The 19,543-nt window shown below is 42.8% G+C and overlaps 1 protein-coding gene across 2 annotated transcripts in view; it reads right to left on the bottom strand.

Moving 5' to 3' along the window:
* Positions 1 to 12,860: 12,860 nt before the first annotated feature.
* Positions 12,861 to 19,543, bottom strand: part of LOC134482260 (disks large homolog 5-like) — a 36,814-nt gene continuing 30,131 nt past the window's right edge. For both annotated transcript variants that reach the window (XM_087586791.1, XM_087586792.1), the window contains 4 exons: positions 19,164 to 19,326; positions 17,881 to 18,012; positions 17,036 to 17,212; positions 12,861 to 13,462 (listed from right to left, as the gene is read on the bottom strand). In XM_087586791.1, coding sequence (XP_087442917.1) covers positions 13,378 to 13,462; positions 17,036 to 17,212; positions 17,881 to 18,012; positions 19,164 to 19,326 — 557 coding nt within the window. In that variant the 3' untranslated portion in view covers positions 12,861 to 13,377. The remainder of the gene's footprint in view (positions 13,463 to 17,035; positions 17,213 to 17,880; positions 18,013 to 19,163; positions 19,327 to 19,543) is intronic.

The following is a 19,543-nucleotide window of genomic DNA, read 5'->3' as shown; positions in this document are numbered from 1 at the left end:
CACAGCTAATTACAGTTGGGTGTTTGGGGCTTCCTTTTCCTGCCCTTCACAATTACCTGACTTAGTAAAAAGAATCAGCAGGCCCCATCTGTTATTGACAAGGTGACCAATCCAGTCTTGAGAAAAGCAAGATTTAGAAATCACTATAGTCTTGAAAATCATCACAATGAAGGTAGCTAGGTTTTACCATGCCCTGGCAAAGAATCTAAAAAATTCAGAAAGCTTGATTTTTGTTGTTATTTCTATTAACAGAATGCTAAAACTAAGAAGGACTAAACAGGTGACTCAGGCGACATATAGAACGACATATTTAATTGGGGACTTGCAATTTCAGAGTTTTAGAGCAAGAAAATGTGGCATGAACAGCTGAGACTTCCAGTATTGATGAAGAAGTAGAAGAAACAAATGCCAACTGAGAATGGTGGGGGCCTTTGCAACCTCAAAATCCACTCCCAGTAACACACTGCCATCTCTGGTCCAGACCCTGAAACACTGGTTGTCTTGGAGTCCTCTGGAGCTAGAAAGAAAGAACTCCAAGAGTTGTACAACCTGAGATGTTGCTCATGAAATCTCTTTGATGGCCAATGCTTTAAAAGAATCTGACACCTCCAGTCCAAAAAAGGATCAAAATTGAACGTTGTCTGGTTAGTCACCTCTAGAGTTAAGTCTGGTTAAGGCACCTTCTGTTTAGGAGGCCAATGAGATGCAGGTGGTGAGAATCTATGACTGGGATCCATATGGTCTCTTCAGGTGCATGAATGTATGAATGAGACCATGATAATTTTCTCTATGTATCTATCTCTCTGTATATTTCTGTCACTTCTATGGATTGGAGACAAAGATCTAAAAAAGAAGGGAAGTGAGCCCTCCTAGGACAACAGCTACTGCTGCCCCTGGGATGATTCACAACTTCCCATAGGCTCATAGGTCATGCTGGCCCATCCATGCTGTAGCCCTCTTCTGGCAGCAACTGTGGCTGCAAGCCGGTGCTACTGTTGCTATGATGATGCTAGCAGTAGGAGCTCCTGAGTAGTATTGTGGGTGATGGACACAGGCCCAGAAGGGGTTTTATGGAGTAGGATGGCTATGATGGATGTCTCAGGCACTGTGATCCTGGAGGAGGCTAGTGATAGCCTCTCTATCCAAAAGACTTGATCCTGTTTGGCCTGCTTTTTTGTGAGCAGTTGTGGCTACAACCACACTAATAAATACATTGACTTTGTGCCAGGAACTGTTATTAACTTACACCTTCATCATCCTCCTGAGGGGAACTGCAGGAAGTGGATGCATGACATTGAAATAACCCATTATGAGGCACGTCTTCTGGGCCAGACCCATATCTGACTTAAAAAAAACGACAGCCGTCAGCCCAGCCAGCCCATTACCACATGATAACCCAATGGAGCCACTCCAAGACAGCAGCCAAGTTCAGTTCATCAGACTCCACCGAACAGAGGAGGGACATAGCCGTGGATGTGGAGAGGCCCAATAACAACCCTCATGAGGGGAAATGAACTCCAGGAACTGCTCTGGCTCTGGCCCCTCCAGTTCTGATCAACAGGAGCTCAAAGCTCAGATCCTTCAGGCAGGGTCTGACAATACAGAAACAACCATAGCTGTGGTAGAAGGTGGATATGAGCAGTTTCATCTCCCGTCTTAAGCAGGAACCCAGGTCTGATTGCTGCTACCTCTGCAGTTGTGGCTGCTGCATCCTGCTCTGCTCTGGGGCTGGCTGGAGCCTCTGGCTTCCACTCTGGGATCCACTGCACTGCACTCTGCCCTTCCTAAAATTGACTGATGCGGTCCAATGTCACACATGGAGAGGTTTATATGGAGCAGTTTTTTCAACATGGAATCAGGTACACTAGGTTGCAGTGGTCACCGACCCAGGATGGTACAGGCCCAGTCCCTCAGCCAATGGACTTCAGCACAAAGGGCTGAGCTTCTGGCTTCATCCCATTCATTTTGCTGGGAGAAGGGCAAAGACATGCATACTGCAAACAGTTGACATGCATTTGCCAATGCCAGTGTCCATGGGCCCCTTTTAGAGAGAAGGGACTCCTCACCTTGACAGAAAGAAGACAGGAGGAAACCAAGTGACAAAAAGAAACAGGAGGCAAATGGATGGCAGTTCTTGTTGAACAAGAGACACATAGTCAGAAGACAAAAAATTCTGTATATGGGTTGCCTCTACCTCTGAGATTTGACAATGCCCTCACCTTCATGACCAAAGTTTCCCCTAAATCTGGCAAAGGCCCTAAATGTTTATCTAAAATTACATTGTGCCTAGAAGCTGCAAAACTCAGGATCAGTAAAATAAATGTGTCCATGAGACCAATGAAAATTATGCTAACCTCCTAAGGGTCAGATGCCCCCCATATTGAGATGTTCACTAGATAAACGTTACTAGCCGTTCCCCCATCACATTCTTGGAGACCCTGCAACAGACCCAGAGGACTATTCACAAGGCTGAACCCTTGCTCATGTCTGAGCTTGACCAAATGTTCCAGACTGGAAACCTTATGTGGACAGAGAGGATCCTGACACAGAGCTTGAAACCAACAGTGAAAGCCCATACATTGTGGTCCTCAGCACCCACTGTCACCACACCCAGCTAAACGGGGCTCAGAATATAGGTCACCACCAGAGTCTCAAACACACTAAAGACAACACAGACACAGTTCTTATAATGATAGTCTTCTTATTTTCTTTAGATTTATGTTTCACTAATCGTTTAATTAATTCATACATGTTTGAACACATAAAACATTTTAAAATAGTATTGGTATGATTATAACAACTTTCCAAGCTTAAAACTATAAAATCGTATGTTAAGTTACCAAATATTTTCTACTTCTTCATCTCTCTTGTCTTGATCACTCAGCAAACTTGGTTTAGCACAAATTACCACATGAATGCTAGAGCCCAGTTTTATATGCCATTCACAGAATGGTGCCATGGCAATGATGCCAGCCAGAGTGGGCTTCCAACCTCAATAAACTGTAGTTTTCTTATGTTGTCTCTGTTTGTAGGACAGACATTAAACCCTGATAATCCAAAAGATCAGAAGCAGGGAGCTCATAGCCAATCTAAGCTCTACCTCCAATTCTATCAGCTAGAAATGGGACCAATCTAAGGTCACCCCGGGGAATCTCCAGGCAAAGGGTACATGTTTAATGTCACCAAGATATCGGCTAGTAGTTACTGGGTGAAGATGTTTTAGCCAAGCACAGCAGATTAATTCCAAAAATGACAGTCAAATGTTTTCCAGGCCCCAGAGACTACATAGCCTGCTCACTCTAACAACTTAACCAAGGGTTGAGGAGCCAAATCTGGACCATTAGTAGCTGGTTCCCTCAAGAATTGCAGGACTGAGGGGTATCCACAACACTTATGGCTGCGGACTCACCCTGCAGACTCACCCTGCAGCCAGTGTGGCTCTGCTTCCTGCATCTTGAAATGCAGGTTTTGGGTCTGAGAAGGCAGATCCTCTAATGCAGTGTACACAGGCCTGTGACTTCAGGATCACAGGGGATGGGCACACCTAGTTTTATTGGCATAAAAATGTTTTCCAACATACACCACATCCCAGGATTTTGGGTGCTTCCTATCAGTCTGCGTCCTCAGTAACACTTCTATTGCTGGACGTTTCTGTTTATCTATTCTGGACTTGTTATCTCACTGAAAAAAATTTCTTTTTAGACAAACTCTAAGCTGGCTTTGAACTTACTATGTAGTCCTGGCTGATCCAAACTCACAGGGATCCTCCTGCTTCATATTCCCATGTGCCGGATTACACACATGTGCCAACATGCCTAGAATGTCTCTCCTTGAAATATGGATGTGTTTTACTTGTGAATGTTGGTGTTGTACATACAGTATACTTAAGGACTGCAATTTGGAGATTTTTTTTGTTTATGAAGCTTCCTCTGGATCCTTTCCCTACTTTTAACATGCCTGCCATTTCATGCTGATTTGTACATGTCCTACCACATGAATTCCTTCCCCATTCCTAAAACACATGCCTGAGAATCAACTTAATGAAGGGGTGTATGTTCGCAAGCAATTGGAGGCCACAGTTCACCATGACAGGTTGAGCAGCTGTCTATATGGTATCCACCCTGAGAACACAGAGGGCAATGAATGCTTATGCTCCACTCCCTTTCTCTTCATATTCAGTCAAGGCCTATTGATTGATCAGTGCTGTTCACTGTTAAGATTTATTGTGCAACTAGCCTGACCCCAGTAATCTCTCAGGGTATCCAGAAGGTTATATAATCAAGGTGTGGTCCATTTCCTCAGGCTCTTCTTTTTTTGTTTTTCTTGTGTGTGTGTGTGTGTGTGTGTGTGTGTGTGTGTGTGTTTCTTTGAGACAGGGTCTCACTATGGGCTGAAGTTGGTCTTCAACATGACTGATCCTCTGTCTCCAGGGTGTTAGAATTACAGGGCCTAACCACCACATTTGCCTGAAACAGGAAAACTCCGCAGATCTAAATGTATTTGTTTCTTGCTGATCAAAAAGAGAAAATGACAATGACAAGCTAGGCCCAATGTCTTTGCTGCCTTCCTGCTGCCTGCTGACTGGACTGTAGAATTCTCAGCTGTCTCTCCAGTACCATGACTTCCTGCGTGCCCCACCCCCCGCTCCCCATGACAATAAAAGACTGGACCCCTGAAAATGTTAAGCCAGTCCCAATTTAAAGTTTTCCTTCGTAAGAGTTGTCATGGTCATGGTGTCTCTTCATAGCAATAGAACATTGGCTACGACACTGGTACTATGTCTGATCTTAAACAACTGTAACTCAACCAGGCATGATGTTAGTAGAACATCCAGGTGAGATGATGTTGGGGCTAGAAGCTCACAGAGAACCCCAACCAACAGGTACCTGTAAGGTCTCATGGGCAGGGCTCTGTTTTCTTTAGTGTCCTCTTTCTGTCTATCTTACTGATTTTTATTCTCCCCATGAACAGAGTGTAAAAATACGTTGTCTTTACTCCTAATTCCTTAGCCTTTCCTTTAAGCCTGAGTTTATGGGACAATGTTTTTTTTTTAAAGATATATTTATTTATTTTATAAATAAATAAATCTTTATATATTTTTACAGTGTATATGAGTACACTGTAAATTCAGACACACCAGAAGAGGGTATCAGATCCCATTACAGATGGTTGTGAGCCACTATGTGGTTGCTGGGAATTGAACTCAGGACCTGTGGAAGAGCATTCACTGCTCTTAACTGCTGAGCCATCTGTCCAGCCAGGGGCAAGGTTTCTTACTAGAATCTTCACCTTTGGAATATTTCTAATCTCTGGACTCTTGGGCCCTGAAGAACAAAATAAGAACCAGGTTCTCAGAGACTCTCAAAGAGAAGAAATGAAGTCCATGAAGTCAGTGAAAATTTTTACCAACCCAAAGTCAAACTGATTCAAATCAATGCTGGCCCACTAAATTATCAGACCATCTTCAAGAGAGAAAGTTCCCAGTACTAGGGAGATATGTTGAAATTTGAGCTTTGAATCTCATTTAAGAAGAAAGCCATGTGGACTGGGAGCAGAGGCAGGAGGGTCTCTTGGTTGTGTTAAGCCTGGGCTGTGCATTGAGAGCCTTTCTCAAGGGAACAGTCACAAGGAAGTGACATGGAAACAAGCTGTTATCTCAGGGGATGTCACTTTATATGATTTGGTGGTTTAATCCTGTGAAAAACTCAGACATGGGGTGACAGTCTAATGGCAGAACCTTGTCTAGCACAGACAAATAGAAGGACAGGAAGGAGGGAGGAAGAAGGGCCAAAGGTGAGCGATCCTTCAGACATTCAAATGTGAATAATGCTATCCCTAAGGACTGGAGGAGAGCTAGCTGTCACACACTGGAGCATTGCTCACAGCTGACTGCAGTTCAGAAACTGGAGATGATTGTCCCTGTGTTGCTGTGCAGAAAGGACTGTAAGAGCAGCAAAGACAGTGGCTGCGCCCATTTCATGGATGCTTTAGAGCAAGACACCTTCTGGAGAGGTTTCCAACTAAAAATGTTCAAATTCTACCTCTGAGCTTTAAAATTTTATAGCTTAGGTAAAATCAGATTTTTCTTGTTATTTCCAAATGAAGTTTTGAAGGTTTTCAAGTTGTTCCTCTAGAGGGAGCCCCAGGACTTGAATATTCTGATAGTGAACCTCCCCAGGCATCTCCCCAGGGGTTAAGGTTTAATAGGGGAACAGTTAGTGATTTTTTCACAGCTCTTTTTGTTTGGGTGAGTGAGCTGTCCCTTGTGGACAACAGCTCTTTGTTTTCCTCAATGAGGAGTGTTGCTCATTTGTGAGCCTTCATTAACTCAAAGTGAAATGGTTAATAATATTTATCCTGTTACAATAGGCTGCATCTTTTAAAAAGCTCACTAAAAAACAGCAAAGAAAACAAAACTCTGGCTTTTGAGAAGACTTATACTATGTCACATTGTTTACCTAGCTGTAGTGCTATCTGAACACTATTTCAAAGGAAAAAAAAAAACTTTGTTTACATTGAAAAAAAAAAAAAAGGTTTCAGAGCTGCAGAGGAACAGCCTTGAAGTATGCTACTGACATGGAGACTCCAGGCTCAGCCTCAGCCCATGAAGAAGAGAACAGAACACAGAAATCTTCCTGTTCCTGCTAGCGCTGTGGCAGCCCACACCTGCCCTCCTGATGCTTGGGGAACTGAGACAGCAGAGGCTGGAGTCTGAGGCTACAAAGGGAGGCCCTGTGCTTCCTCATTACCAAGCCTAGTACAGCACAACACAGCACAACTGTGAAATGGGTCTCTCCCGCTCTTGCAGTGGCAAAGGGAAATGGGATGCAGCTTTGCACAGTTCTCAAGTTCCACCTGAGTCTCCCCTCTCCAGCTCTGAGCCCAGTCTCCCCAGTTTGTTGGATGTGAATTCTATGACCCCAAATTCATGTGCAAAACCTTTTTCCTATAATCCAGCTTTTCCTCAAAGCCACCAAGAACCAGAATCTAAACAAAAAGCCACAGCTTCTCAAGAACTTTTTACTTCTTTCATTTTCAAGGTCCCAGGCCAACATCAAGGAGACTAAAGCTGGGGTGGGAAGAGCATGAGAAAGTCTCAGAGGTGTTGGGCCTGTACTGGGAAGATCTTTTCAGATCCCCCTGGAATGCTCTGAACTCACAGATGGGATTTAGAGGTGGGACTCTTTATCCTGGTATCTAGATGTGGAAATGACACTTCAACTCCTATTTGGGGATGGCTTACCCAGGGAGCTTGACTCAGTGGTTGAGAGCATTGGACTTTTTTTTCAAAGAATCCAAGTTCAATTCTAGCAAGAAACTGTCAACTCACAACTGACAGGATCTGATGCCCTCTTTGGCTTTCTAGAGCATCAGGCATGTGAAGAGCAATGGGGCAGGGGAAGAAAAGGGGGAAGGGGTCAGGGAAAGCAAAGGGGTTAGAGAGTCAGGGAACATGAGAGGCTAAAGAGTCTCTTTTATAGCAAGCCAGGCCTACCTGGCTGTTGCTAGGTAACTGCTGGGTGGAGTGTAGAATGAATGCCAACATTAACAATAATTCTGGTACAAATGCAAATGTCTGCATCGAGTTCTCAAAAAATCCTTTGATGGTCTATTTGTTGGGACACAGCCTGGTTCCCAATCGTTTTTGCCTCAGGACCCACCTTCTTAGAAACTTGCTCTCTTGCTGAAGACTTGGCCTACTGCTCCTGCTGAATGGCCTGCTTCTCCCTTCTGTTCTGCAACACTGATTGGATGCTAAGATTCATTCTTAGGCATTGTGACGTTTGAACCTTTACAAAATATATTATTTTTATTCACCTCTCTCTCTCTCTCTCTCTCTCTCTCTCTCTCTCTCTCTCTCTCTCTCTCTCTCTCTCTCTCTCTGTGTGTGTGTGTGTGTGCAATTGTGTACATGAATGCCACTGTGTACTATGTAGTAAAGTGTAACTTTTGGGAGGAGTTCTCTCCTTTGGACCTGATTCCAGGGATCACACTCGAGTCACCAGGCTTGGTGGCAATCTCCTTTACCTGATGAGCTTGTTGGTCCAGTCTGAGCTTTCACTGATCCCTTAGCCCCTCTCTCACCACCAACCACAAGAAAGCAATCTCTGCAGTGTTACTTTTGGTCCTATGTGACTTTCTTATGTCCCAACAACTAAACATTTTAATTAGAATTCAACATAGTAACTAAATTGCTGAATTTAATAGGAATTACAGAATGTGGGCTTTTCTGATTCTGTCTTGCTTTCCATATTCTTAACTAACAGTCTTCTATACAGTAGAACAGTCATCATTTGGACCTTTTTGGTTTCCTTAAGATACATTTTTAAAAAGCTTCGATGTTTAATTTGCCCCTCAAATACCAATTTTCAAACTAGGAAGTGAGTGTTCTATGAACTTCAAATGAGAACCCACTCAATAGATTTTTTAAAAACGCTTTTGAGTCATTCAAAAGCTGTTTCTACCTCCTTCTTTGCAGGCCTCAGAATTCCTGGGAGGCCTTTTGTTTACTAATGAGAAAGCAGACTATGGTGGAGCAGTGGATGCACTGACACTGTCTCTCCTCTTGCTGTGCCTTCCATGCAGATGCCTGAAGCCTTGGAGGAGCTGAATGGTAGAGTTTCCTGTGTCTTCCAGAGGAGAAGAAAACACCATCCAGAATCCAGCTTGCATGTGTGGGGGCCGAGGACAACCTTGGGTGTTACACTTCAGGTGCCGTCCACCATTTTTATAAACCGGGAGTTTTCATTGCCTCAGAATAGGACAGGTCAGCTGGGCTGGCTGGCTAGGGAGGACATGGAGTCTCTGTCTCCCCAGCAAAGGTGAGTGCCACCAAACCAGGTTTCTTTATTGTTGTTGTTTTAATTGGCTTCTTTTGTTTGGACTGAAGTTTATCGTCTGGGTTTCTGGCTCCATGGTTTCCATGTGAGCAGGAGAGGCCATAAAATGTCTGACTGACTGTGTGTTGTGTATGATTGTCCTTGAGTCTGGTATAAAAGTGAACCAGAATGTTGCTTTCTGGCTTAGTCTTCCTTGGTCACACTCAAGGCTTAAGAGGAACTTCTTGAAGGTTTAGTCACACAACAAACGTTGTATAATTCTCTAAGTCCCTGACTCTGACATCTGAGATGACTAAGAATTTACTTCCTTTCATTTTCCACGATTTAGGTACAGTCTGGATTAGGTAGATGAAATGTGGAATAAATTACTAATACTAAAATGATTGTGTCCTTAAATTTATTAGGGCCAAACTATTGGAAAAGGCTGGATCTGGTGCAAATATTGAGACTTTTCCTTGCCTGTGATAGCCCAAAATTAGGCAGCCAATCCACAGAGGGCAGCATTTCTCCGGCTATTGAGGGCCACAGGTCCCTCTGTCTGCTGAGCCATTCTCTAGGGATTAGGGGTGACACTATTTTACTGTACTGTAGAGAAATGCCGTGAGGCAACTGTTCCTAGTTTTCCAGAGGCAGGGCACCCTAGGATGGTTCGCTCACTCTCACCACACTGAGATACAGAGGAGGTGAATGTCCTCAAGCAGAGGATCCTGGTGCTCTGTCTGCCAAGGAAGCTGCAAACCTGAGGACGTGGACTTCATGGTCATTTTCTAACGAGAAAGTAACTTTCTTTATAGCTTAATTAGACAGCAGCACCTCTAACACGTCTAAGAGTTGGATAGCTGACATGTTTCTCATTCTGCAAGGTGGTTTGGGTCACTAAGATCCAAGATATGCTATGGCTAGTGAAACAGCTTCTGGAGAGACTAGAAACAGTGGGAAACTTTTATCCTGCTTTGTCTTTAACAGAAATGAAACTGAATAAACTGTGCATTGGCTGACTGGGCTGTGTACCCCGTGTCCAGTTTAATATGACCCTCACCTGGTACCTCAATGTACCAGACTGTAGCAGTGAATTAATTAAACAGCTTTGGCTCCTTAGTGCAGTCATGGCACCTGCCAAAGAGTTCTCTGATTTTGAGAATGAAACACACACACACAGGCACACACACGGTCAATGTCTGGACATTTCTAATCTTCCTGACAGCTACCATACACCTCCCTTCCACCCAGCATTCCAGGATTAACACCTTTTAAATCTATGTTTTATCTTTGCTGCCTGTTGCCTTCTGGGAAACAACCCACTCCCCCAATAGGGTCCTATTCCCTTCCACCTACATTGTAGGCTGCTTTCTCTCCTGTAGCTCTTAACTCTGATCCTTCTAAGTCTGGATCATGGTGATTCCCTTCATCCTCCACTCCCTCCCAATCCCTTGCCCTGTCCTTCTGTCTTTCTGTCCAAACATTGGCAATGGCAACTCGAAGCCCTCAGGGACCCTCAGGTCTGGAAGTGCAGCTTTTTGGGAGCCAAAATAAGACAATTATGAACACCGGATATTGATACCATACACATACATTCTTGATATTGAATAAATCAACTAACTTTAAGAATATGGGAATTTGATCCTCAGTACTACGGAGGGTAAACATCATGAAGAAAATGGCAGACATTTTGCCTATGGACTCTGTTCATATGTTTCTCAACAAAACTTAGTCACATGCAAACTCTTGGTTTGAGAGGCACCTAGGAAATATAATTCATAGTTGTCAACTCTGTGCTCTATTGAAGATGTAGGAAATGGGAAGGGAAGCTAGAAAATAACAGTACAGACTCTCTCAAAATTCTATGAGGCCTGTGGGTTTGTACTTCCAGGGACCCTTGAGGCCTGCTCAAACCAGAGACCCAGGAGGCCCACCCTAAACAGAGAGAGTACTACCTGACTCCCAGGAGATCTGCTGTTGCCCAGCTCATAGAGCTCTATATTCCTCCAATGAGGCTGGATCCAGTCAGAGACACTCATGACAGTTAACATCAGAGATAACCAGTTGGGGAGAGGCAAACCATAAACAACAGAACCCAATGCAAAATCTGCTGCTCACTCAGAGGACCTATAGGGCTCTTAACAATCATCTATAACAGAATATCTCGTGCCCTCTTCTGGCCACTGAGAGAACTGCATGCAGGGGGACCACAGACAAAAGTCAGCCAAAGAACAATTCACCAATATAAATAAAAATGAATACATTTCTCTTTCAGAAAGGCATACAAATGTATGATCAAGGCAAACAACACCCAAAATGGGGACAGTCTGGCCCACGTCCCTTGACCCTTACACTAAACTGATCATACAATTACACAGGTCCAACAATTAACATTCAGATTACAGTGAATATGTATCCCATTTGTCCTCATTGAAATGGATCACCACATCCAGGATGATTTTACAAGATCCATTCATTGTCCTGAAAATTACATGCCTTCCTTTTCCCTTTTGTAGTTATTGATCAGCAATCCTGTCTGGAAATGCACCATGCTTTTTTTATGCACTCATCTCCTAAGGGACCACTTGAATATTTCCAAATTCTGAATATTATAAGAGAGCTTCACTGAACATGGTGGAGAAAGGGTGTCTATATTAGGATGAGTCAACATTAGGATATATGCCTTGGTGTTGTATCTTGAGGTTTACCCATTACCACCTTCCTGAAGAAACAGCATACTGATCTCCAAAGTTGCTACAGAAATTTGCATTGCAAATCTACAGGAGACTCTCAGTGTTCCCCTTGCTCCATACCCAGTAGGAGTGAATTCTCTCATGTGTTACTAAACTAAGTTATGAAAGGTATGAAAAAATATCTCAGAATAATTTTGATGCCATTTCTGTAGTGTCCAAGGATGATACATATTTAATATGAGTTTCTAAGTCATTTAAGTTTCTTCAACTGTATTATGCTTATGTATATAGCCCATTTGAATTACGTTTTTTTAAATATAGTGTTTTAGTTTTTCAAATCTGTTTCAAATATAAGCCCATTAGTGAATGTGCACAGGGAAATAATGTTTAACAATTTTTGTAAATGGTCATTAAAAAAAATCATTAATGACAAATTAGAAAATGCTCTCTCAATAAACTCACAGAATTGGCAGACAAGTTGTAAATAATGGAATTCATTGCAAAAGTCCAGGACAAGGACTGGAGACATGGCCCATCTGTTAGAGAATTTGAATCTCAGAGGACCTAAGGGGCAATTAACAATTCTCTGTCACCTCAGGTCTGAGTGAAATCCACTGCCCTCTGCTGGCCGCTGGCAGAATTGCATGAAAACGAATATGGGGAGGTGGGAGGGAGACAACAGGCATGTGGGGTATCACCCACATAGAGGTAGGCATTCTGGGCAGAGAATAGGGATTTTATGGGATGAAACTGGAAAGGGACAGAATATTTGAAATATAGATAAAAATATCCACTACAAATTGCAAAAAAAGAAATAATTCAAAACTGTAAGACCTCCGCCCAAAAGAAGCTATGATATATATCAAAATGAACTCAGCAAAACATCATTATCAATAACAACAAACAAACCAACAACAAAAATAGTAAAAATGTTCATTCCTCTACAATTGGTGGAATTCATTAAATGTGCAGTCATAGTTGATGCTATATTTCAAGGAATCCACAGGCATCAAAGTCTGTGTGTCCTGAACATTTTACATTCCCATACTGAATTGTTTTATTTCCAATTAGATGTATTAGAGAAATACTTCTGTGTTTCTCCTTTGTTTGTCATTATAAAGGAAGCTAAATTTGTGAGCACAGGGATAAAGCAAGGATATATTTCATCATGAAGGGGGGTTCCACAGAGCATGACACACTGTCTACATCAAGAGCACAGTTTCCTGCATAGCTCTGGCTGGCTGTGAACTGATGATGAAGCCTACGCTGCATGAGACTTGCAAAAAACCACTGTTGCCTTACACTTGTGCTGTTACAGGAGGAAGAACCACACACGACTCAGGACGGTCTTGTGAGTGAAGGGTTAAAGGTCACATTTTTATTTATAGACAAACATTAATTTATTCAAGAACATTTTAAATTGGGGAGTCAATGAGTTCAATGTATATAGCCTTAGGAATATTAATTAATTAATATTAATTACATACACTAAAGTTAACAAATGAATAAAAAACTTCAAACTTAAACAAATAAAAACAAATGCATAAAACAACCAAACTTCAAACTAAAAACCAAATATAACAAGTAAATTAGTCAGCATTCAATTCATGCTGATTTTTCAACATGTAACTCCAGCCTGTTGCTGGCCTTGCAAACACAACAGAACGGCAGGTAAGATGGTAAAATCTCTTCAAGAGGAATGTAGACCTGCCTCATACAGGGTGGTTGGTTGTTGATGGACAAGTCGTCAAAGGGTTAAACGTGAGGCGTGTTCCATGCCACATCTCAAGGTCTTTCAAATTCAGCCCAAGATTGGAAAGGTTACAAGGACTGAGATGCGGGAGGTGTTGTCAATCTTTGCACCCTCAGTGCTCCTGCTGGACAGGTCTGTCTCTGAGAGCTGTAGTCCTGGTCTGGGCCATGGGCAAGCGTCTGCTGGAGTGTTCAGACCTAGGGGTGGAAAAGGCCTGGTGAGGACCTGCCATGTCACTTCTCCCATACACAGCGCACAATTCAGCAGGATAATCCAGGATGATCTTTCATCTGAGGTCATTTTCTCATGGCCAGGTCAGAAGGGTAAGAGATCCCACAGGCCTGCATATTTTCCCAGCTTTTAAAACTGCTAAAAATTGAACAGTGAACAGCAGATAATTCCAATCGTCCATATATATTATATTGTAAAATCATGTAGCAATGTCTCAACGTCAGTTGAGGAGAGATGTGAACAACCTAGAAAACAATAGGAAGGCCTTGGAGGCCTGTCCATCACTGAAATGAAGACTATCATTATTCCTCCACTGCAGGAATATGCCTGGGGTCCAAATACAACCTCGATATCTGCAAAGACCCAGAGAAACAATATCTAAAGAAGTACATGCACACTGAAGTGATATTATATTTGGCAAGAATATACTGCATGGAAATCTTGCCAAGGGTAGGCATTGAACTCTAAAGGAGATACACATGCAGAAAATAATCTATACCACTCCTTTGTTTATGGTTATCATAAAACTATTTGTGGGGAGACTTAAAGGCACTGGGCTCAGATAATACAAGAGAGCTCAGACTGGAGGGATCAGTACACAAGAGCCAGAATCTCTATGGATCACATACACTTCATGGATGGAATTTCTTTTAAAATGGACAGGAATAATATTCTGAGCTGCTCCTAGCTGACAGATGCTGATAACTATGATGAAAGTCACACACCCAATAAGACAGTTTATAAGTACAGGTAATCTACTTGGGTCCTCTCATCCTGTGCTTTCAAATCATCTCAGTGACACCGAAATGATGCCGCATCTTCTCAGACAAGGCCTTTTGCTCAGTGAAGAGTTTGTTCTGATTCAGGGCATCCTACAGACTTTCCTACATTCTCTCCTCATCCTGGTCATTAGAAGATTATATTGTCCATGGAGACAGGCATGTATACAGAGACAGACAGACAGACAGACAGACAGACAGACAGACAGACAGACATACACACCTTTGAACTCACCCAAATATATTTGTTCACACATACAAGCAGAGTATTTTGCAGAATGTGCTTAGTTTCCCAGTTAATGGTAATAGAAGAGATCACCCAGTCTACTATTGTGGCATAAGAAAAAAAAAACCTGGAATGGGGTAAGAACACAGTGAGCATAAGCTAAAGACAGCTCAGCCAATAAAGTATATGCCCATGAAAATCAGAAATTAGAAATGTGACATCTAGGCCTGTTAGCCAAGCCTGCTTAACAAGGTCACAAGGCTGTGCACAGGAGGCTGATTTCAGGCAACAGAGCACTGGGTGGGGGCAGGTGAGCCTCTTCTGTCCTCTGCTCACTGTTTCCCAGTGCATGCAAAGTGAGCTGCATTTTTCAATATGAGGTCCCTTTAGGATACAGTACCTGACCGGGGAGCCAAACTACCAGCACAAACAGCTAGGAAATCTCCATAACCACAATCCAAGGTAAAACTTGGACTGAGATGCTATCAGATATAATTCGAGTGAGATAAGGCTGACTGATTCAAAGTCAAATGCTAGCAGGTATAATCAAACTCAGCCACAGTCCATGGAAGGGCTGGACAACATTGTACCTTTTCACTTTCTGACTGATGGACTTCTGGGTAATTTTGCTTCATGGCTGCTCTGAGGTGAACCACTACAACACTAATGTGCCACAGTTTCTCTGCTGACACCTACTTCTTCTTCTGGAATCGCTGTGTCAAAGGTTGAACTTTCACAAGAGTTGTACATGGCTTCTCACAGGGCTACCCATTTGACACCTCCAGCAATGTCTGAGGGTCATCACTTTCTAAACCCTCCTTACAGATGATTTTCACTCAAAACAAATGATTTTGAATAACAATGGTTAAGAGTGCTACAGACCCAACACAGGGTGGGTGCTGTGGACTATTTTGAGCCTAAGTTTCTGTCTGAGGCAAAGATGTGATTCCACCCCAGCATAACTCCTGGACATCTTCTGCCTGCAGATTCAACTCTAAGCAAATTAATCTTTCAATTAACAAATTCCAGAGCAAACTCCAAAGCCAATGTATATTCAACCAAGTTTAGGCCAATCTGGAAAGAAAGAGGTGGCAGGTAATGATTAACATAACCAGGATGTTGAGAAGACACAACAAGCACATGACCTTCCAGTGTTACTGCACACCTAGAGCAAAGAAGGCAGAAGAGCCCTGAGTCAGCAGTTTCCACACTCAGGTACATGGATTTCACACAGCAGCCTCTCCTCACATCCCTGTACCCTATTCCTGAGATTTCTCCAAGTAATGTCAATGTTGATGAATAGTTTTCCCACTGTAATAATTTCAATAGAAATCAAAACCCCATTAAGAACAGTTTAAAACTAATTGGAAACATTGTGTTTCCTCTTCTTCTCTCTTTTACATTTCTATATGTGTACATATAGACTAATACAATATATATATAAATATGTGTCTGTGTTCAGAAACTTGTTGTGTTCACACACACAGACATATGCACAAACTAACATATACACACACTTCTATATGTAAGCACCCATACCGCAAACACTTAAAACAAGCAACTCCCAATGTAACATATGTACCATAGCCATAACCATGTTCACACATCTGTGCCCAACGACACAAACACAACAAACACATACACACACACACACAGTCAGAGAGAAATGGAGAGGGGGAAGGAGGGAAGGAGGGAGGGGTGCAGAGAGAGAGAGAGAGAGAGAGAGAGAGAGAGAGAGAGAGAGAGAAATCATAAGAAGCAGAAAAGAATGAGGAGGCCATCCTTCTGGAAGCACAGTTGTTGAATACAGATTAGGCAAAGGAAATGTGTCAAGTGAGAGCGTAGACACTGCTGTCCATCCCTTATAGAGTAAACCTGTGTAGGGAATGCACTTCTTGGGCACACGAGGTTGAGAGAGTTGGAGAAAAATTTCCCTCTAACCCTCACATATCTCACACAAACCCTCACCCTGAGAGAAGCCTTTCTTACATCCCTGTTCATCCAGTCAGCTCCAGGACAGAAGCCCCAGGAAAGAACACTAAAACACTGACATAGAACAGGACTGACACACTGCTTCTCAAGCTCTGTCACTATGAACCACCATTTGGACAGGCAGAAGGGACCATTTTCAATGTACGGGGAAAAGGAGAGAAAGTCCACAAGTCCCATCATAATTGACAATGAGAGCCATTCTTTTGGCAATTGAACTGAACTCTAATCAGTTCTGTGCACTACAAAGACGGCTACCACATGGCATCCCTCTAGCATAATGGCATGTAAGTGTGCAATGTGTGATCAAAAGATCCTCCTTAAGGATATGCATTTTCTAGTTGAGCAGGAGGATTTGGTTGTCAATCCTCCAGTTTCTTGCATGAAGCTAGAATCACAGAAAGTTTTGTAAATGGGCAAAGAAATGAACAACTGGATGAGACCTAGGAGAGTTTCTGGATAATTTGGAGAAAGGTTAAATTGGTTTGACTTGGTTTATGCTTAGATATCAGGAAAACCTGCCCTTGATGCTTCATTCATCCTACCTGAGGCTGCTTGTTACTCGGATTTTCATACTGGCTTCCCCACAGAACCTTGTTGTTTCCTTAATGGATTCTTCCAGTGCAATCTGATCCCTTAGAAGCCTCTTGTACTCATTCCATGCTCTCTGGGCATTGTTCTTCAGCTCAAAACACTCAGTTAGGAGGGGGCAGAAGCTGCGGCTGAGACACAAAGAAAAAATGGTGAATCCCAGCCAGTCTCCAACTTCCTCCCACTTCTCCAAGTCCATTACTCCTTCTAGGGTCCTGATCAGAAGAGAACCCCAGATTATAGTCCAAGTCCACAGTAGCCATGGAGCATAACCTAGAGACAGGTCAAATGGAGAAAAGAGCAACATTCCAGAAGACTCAGGGCACTTCTCAAAAACCTGACACCACTGATTCAAGTTTTTCCTAGAAGAGGACTTAATCCCTGTGTGTACTTATATGTCCTTTTTATTAGAATGTCCCTTGGAGGCCAATCTTTCTATGTGTCCTGTGTGTGAGTGTGTGTGTGTGTGTGTGTGTGTGTGTGTGTGTGTGTGTGTGTGCTGTGTGTGTCCTGTCAGAGCCCCAGAGCATCAGGATTGATTGATGACTCCATCATTGTTCACACATTTTCTATGTACAGGATTCCTATTTGGGAAGGACAATGACTGATGAATCTCACAGTCTCTTTCCATTTGTTCAAACTATCTACAAGAGGTAAAAATCCTAGAGCCTTCCTTAGAGACAGGCTTCCTGGTCTGCTTCAAACACTATAAAGCCTGATCCTCACTTTATTTCAAAGATAAGAATGGGCTGACATATGCTTGCCTAGTGCTGGGGTCACAACCTTGTAAGTTACTCACCAGTACCAGTCATTTTCCAGTGTAAGGTTTTTACATTTGACCAAAGCGGTATTGATCTGCTCGCTCATTTTCTTCATGTCGGTCATCACTTCCTCGTGCTGCATCATGAGCATCTCGGACTCAAACTTGTTCCTGTGGCAGGGCGTGGTCCAAGGATCAAATAACATTATGAATGAAGGATACAAGAATTATATGAATTTAAACTGAATCCTGAACTACCCCAGCCTAGGACATGCCACACCCTTGCTCCTTGGTTTTGGGTCCATTCTGTATTTATTAAGTTTATTATTATGGCCGCGGGGACAGCAGTGCCAGGAAACAAAAGCAGGGAGCTGATTTGATTGAGCTCCCTGACAGGGTTTGAAGGAATAGACTAGCTTGCCAAGAACATTCGAGGGTCCTGTGCCACCATCCAGGCTCCAACTTAAACCCATGAAGCCTATTCTCCTGTTCTTAGGTAACAATTCTCAATCATAGAATCTATTGCTACATGAAAACCCAAAGGAACATGGACAGTATTTACAGGGAAAAGAAATTATAACACACACCAGGAGATTCCCATGTGTGTCCACCTGAGCAGATGTGAAATGTTGTACTGCTCAAAGTGAGGCTCTCAGCCACATCATTATCATGCCATGGAAATTGACATAGGATAATTCTCAGGCCAAATCAGAACACAGAATACCCAGATCTTAAGTTATACACACAAACGCACTCACACATGCATACACACACACAAACTCACACAAAACACTCTCTCTCTTTCTCCCTCCCTCTCTCTCTCTCTCTCTCTCCTACAATTAGAATGCCAAATAAATACAAGAATGTGGCATTATCTCAAAATACAATCAATAAAATCAGAGAAAAGCAATGATACCCTGTTGACAGTGCAGTCACACACTGTGAGGCAGCAAGAGGGATTAGGCCCCTCCAGCTCTTCACAGGACCTATTGAACCCAAAGCACCTCCAGGTCAATTTCAACAATGATTGGTCATAATCAGAGCACCTAGAAATTCCCACAACCCAACAACTGTCCAGGCTACTTAAACCACACAATGAGAGCTCACACACTACTACCCTTATTCCCAGACTGTAATTGAGGCCACAGGCTATGATTTACGTTTGTAGGAATCAAAATAGCCTGTGCCACCATCTCATTCCCATCTGATCTTCACATTCTGATCCAATCAGGAAAGTGATTTTGACCATGAGCCCACCCTGGAGTTGTAGCCTACTGTGATGTGAGGAAATGTGGATTTAACAGAACTTGCATTGTGACTACCTGTCATTTAAATTCTTTCCTGGGTAATCCGCCAGGATTCTCCTGAGTTCATCTCTCTCCTTTTGCATCTTGTGGAGGGCAATTTTGAGGTTCTCCAAACGCTTCATTCTCTCCTCCTCAACAGGTGTCGTGGAGGGTTGGGATGATGCCTTCTGATCAGACTCTGTAGGTAGATAAACACCAGTAAACAGGCATATATGTGGACATAGTGTCAAGAAAAACTATGCTTACTCTAAAACAGAAGTCTGAGGATGAACAGTTCTACAGATACAGTGACCTCCTGACAGAGCAAGAAAGCTATCTTTAAGCTGAACTCAGCTCAGTCCCTGTTCCCCACCATCATAGACATATGGTGATATATGCCATCATAGATATAGACC

Source organism: Rattus norvegicus, chromosome 15 (assembly GCF_021556685.1).
Source record: "Rattus norvegicus strain SHRSP/BbbUtx chromosome 15, alternate assembly SHRSP_T2T, whole genome shotgun sequence".
Classification (NCBI taxonomy): Eukaryota; Metazoa; Chordata; class Mammalia; order Rodentia; family Muridae; genus Rattus; species Rattus norvegicus.
Note: the sequence above shows the minus strand (reverse complement) of the source record. Positions and strands in the feature narration are given on the sequence as shown.